Below are 3,191 nucleotides of genomic sequence, written 5' to 3'. Positions count from 1 at the left end.
GGGGGGGGGGGGGGGGGGGGAGCGGGCACCTCTGCGAGGCAGTGACAGGCCAGGGCGAGCAGGGCGAGGAGAGCCAGGACTCCGGCGGCGATGGGGATCCCCGGGGGCATTTGCAGCCCCTCACTGTGCTGCTGAGGAGAGGGGAACGGAGTGAGGGCCTGCGCAGCCGGGGAGGGCGGGGAGGGGTGTGGCTCTCACCTGCTCCGTCCAAACCAGCTGTTTCTGGAACCAGGTCATGGTGGCTGCCTCACCTGTCAGGAAGAAGTGAGGCGGCGGATGTGCCCCTGATGTGCTCCACAGCTGGCTCAGCTGCCCCCACCCCCCAAAACCTTCCTCTTCCCAGGGGAGCCCCAACATTCTCACATCTCACACCCCTCAGGCAGTCACCGCACCTCCAGGCTCAGCCTGCCTGCCCAGGAACCAGCTGGCCTCTCTCAGGAGCCATCTCAACCATCGAAAGTGAAACCCTGCTGTCCCAGGCCGCCTTGGAGAGGAAAGGGTAGGGAGCAAACAGAATGGACCTGGGGCTTCCCATGCCGGAGCCCAGTCCCAGCCCAGCGCCAGACAGCAATTTCCCGCAAGTCATGTGGATTCCTAAAGATAGAGCCGCAGGCGCCCACAGGAGGGCGCGCCTGAGTCCGCATGGCTGGTGTCGGATGGGACCAGCACGGCCCCTGCTGGCCGTCGCGGTGATCTGCAGGAAGACAGCCAGTGTGGCTAGTTTCCCCAGCGGTGGGCATTTAGTGGACTCTTCCTAGGAAAATGGAGGACCAGGGAACCCAAGAAACTTGTCACGAGGGGACCTGGTGGTTCAAGCCTGTAATCCCAACACTGGGGAGGCTGAGAAACAGAGGTGAAAAGAGGATGGAGAGCCCCAGCTTTATGGTAAGATTGAGGGAAAGGCTATGTCTCAGAAGACAGCGAGACAAAGAGACGGAAAGAGATGAAACCCTCCAGCAGAGAAAAGGAAAAGTTGAGGGAGATCTGGTGGCTCACGACTGTCATTCTAGCTACTCAGAAGGCTGAGATCTGAGGATCACTGTTCAAAGTCAGCCTGGGCAGGAAAGGCCATGAAACTATCTCCAATAAACCACCAGAAAACCAGAAGTTGCACTGTGACTCAAGTGGTGGAGCGCTAGCCTTGAGCTGCAGAGCTGAGGGACAGCACCCAGGCCCAGAGTTCAAGCCCCACAAGGCAAAGTTGAAGTGAGGTTTCTGAAATCTGGGCCCCTCAGAAACCAGGCAGCTCAGGAGGCAGTGGGAGGGGGCATAGACATTCCGACACAGCAGGTACCCAGCAAGAATGCCACGTTCCTGCCACAGTCCTTGGAACTACAAAGCTTGCTGCCAGAAATTGAGAAGCATGAACCGATCACACACATACAACTTGCTGAGCTCCAAGTCTCAGGACAGGTGGACAGGGAGCTTGGAGGCCAGGCCTGGCCTGGTTGACCTTTCCCTCCCTTCTGCCCCCCCCCAGAGCACACAGAATATGTCTGGTATTTCCCTTTGTGTTGGTGGCAGCAACATGACACTGCTCTGACAGCTGGGCCGTCTAAAAAGAAAACTGTGGGGACAAGGTCAGGTGCCCTGAATCCATGCTGGGGTCCATCCTCATTCTGATGGGCTGGGCTCAGAGATGAAGCACCTACCTCTACACTCAGCTGAGCCAGAGGGCCAAGCTGAATCTGCCTCTTCCCTTCTTGGGGGAAGGGGGGGCTTGGGACAAAGTAACCTGACTCCTTTTCTCACCTACAGCCCCCCACTTTATGCTATCTACCCTACTAGACTGGGCAAGTCTGCTATTACATGCCTCAGAGGGAGGAAGGGCACTGCCCACCCAGCCTGGGACATTGTTCTCCCACTCCTGCGAGCTGTGGCCCCCTCCTGTCTCTCTGCTGCCCCCACGTGGCCAGTCTGTGCCTGCGAATCTGCTCCCTACTTCATTAACAAGCCAGGGCTGCGCCTCACCTCCCTCACGTCCACCAGAGTCAGGGTCTCAGACTCCAGTGTCCCTAGGCTGGTCTTTGCCCCTCCCTGGACTCAGTCACCCCATCTGTGAAATGGCTTTATTGAAGATCCTGCCCAAGGAGTGTGCATAAGCCCCAGCTGGGGTCCATGCACTGAATCCTGCCTACACTTCATAACCTGTCAGTCCCCGGTTGCTGAGAACCTCCCAGCTCAGGCCATGTTCTGCCAAGTGGGGAGACACGGACGCCCCCCAGGGCCCGGGCTGTGTAGACAGGCTGCTTCCTGAAAGCAAATGCTGAGTGTGGGCTGCTGTGTGCATGCGTGCGTGCATGTGTGCGTGCATGCGCGTGTGCAAAGGCTATTCGTTGTGGCAAGGACCGCAGCCTGTGGCCGCGACACTGCCCGCCTCCCTCATGCCTGGCAATGGGATGCCTCCTCCCGTCCCTCCCCTTTCGTGGAGACGGGGCTCTGCACCCCTGCCCCTCAGCCCCCGGGGTCCTTTCCGTCCCTGGTCCCTCCAGAGGGGCTCCCCGCACCACCCTGCGCCCACAGCGGGCTCCTGATGGCGCTTGCCCCTGTGCTGCCCCCACCGCTGTCCACCCCGCCGTCCACCCTGCTGGGGTCTCGGCCAGGGAAGGGGGGGCTGCAGGTGCTCCCCGGGTTGCCCCCAGATGCTCCCCAGGTTGTCCCCAGGTGGCCCCTAGATGCTCCCCAGTTGCTCCCCAGGCCCCCTCCTCAGTGGCGGCCAGCCCGCTCCTGGTGAGGCCGGCTTGGTAGGGAACACCCAGTACGGGGTGCATAAGATCCCCCCAGGAAGCCCCCGGATCCCAACGTCTTCCTGGGCGGACTGGGGTTCGAGGGCGGGCGGGCGGGCCGGGGGCTTCGTGGGTCTCGGGATGGTGAGGGATCTGGGCGGGTCCCGGGTGCCCCCGCCCCCGCCCGCCCCCGCACCTGCGCTGGCCTCCCCCCAAGCCCCAGGGGCAGCGGGCAGGCGGAGCCGGAGATCAGAGGACTCGAGTCGGCGGCCCGGGGGAGGGGGCGGGGGATTTCCCCCCACGCTTGCCCGGGCCTGCTCCCCTCCCCCTCCCCGCCAGGTGGGGGGCACCGCCGGGGAATTCCACCGCCCCGGCTGGGGTCCTCGCGGGGAGGGGGAGCCGCGGGCACGCACCGGGGCGCGGGGCGCAGCTGTCTTCCTCGCCAGACGCCAGCTGCCCCTGCCC

General features: G+C 62.9%; 1 protein-coding gene and 1 long non-coding RNA gene across 3 annotated transcripts in view; one reads left to right on the top strand and one right to left on the bottom strand.

Moving 5' to 3' along the window:
• Positions 1-34: 34 nt before the first annotated feature.
• Positions 35-532, bottom strand: LOC105982129. 2 transcript variants are annotated; one of them, XR_001174868.1, is made up of 3 exons: positions 364-532; positions 199-251; positions 35-131 (listed from the first exon to the last, which is right to left on the bottom strand). It is a non-coding gene; the product is annotated as an uncharacterized LOC105982129 (long non-coding RNA). The 2 variants fall into 2 exon arrangements; XR_001174867.1 differs by having other exon boundaries at positions 35-128.
• Positions 533-2,533: 2,001 nt separating this feature from the next.
• Positions 2,534-3,191, top strand: part of Kremen2 (kringle containing transmembrane protein 2) — a 4,842-nt gene continuing 4,184 nt past the window's right edge. Inside the window, exons 1-2 of the mRNA XM_013011235.1 lie at positions 2,534-2,730; positions 2,785-2,870. Of these exons, the coding sequence (XP_012866689.1) occupies positions 2,534-2,730; positions 2,785-2,870 (283 nt within the window). The remainder of the gene's footprint in view (positions 2,731-2,784; positions 2,871-3,191) is intronic.

The sequence above is a fragment of the Dipodomys ordii genome, unplaced genomic scaffold, assembly GCF_000151885.1.
Source record: "Dipodomys ordii isolate 6190 unplaced genomic scaffold, Dord_2.0 Scaffold14, whole genome shotgun sequence".
NCBI lineage: Eukaryota > Metazoa > Chordata > Mammalia > Rodentia > Heteromyidae > Dipodomys > Dipodomys ordii.
The sequence above is the reverse complement of the archived record's forward strand: the minus strand, read 5'-3'. Positions and strand labels throughout refer to the sequence as shown.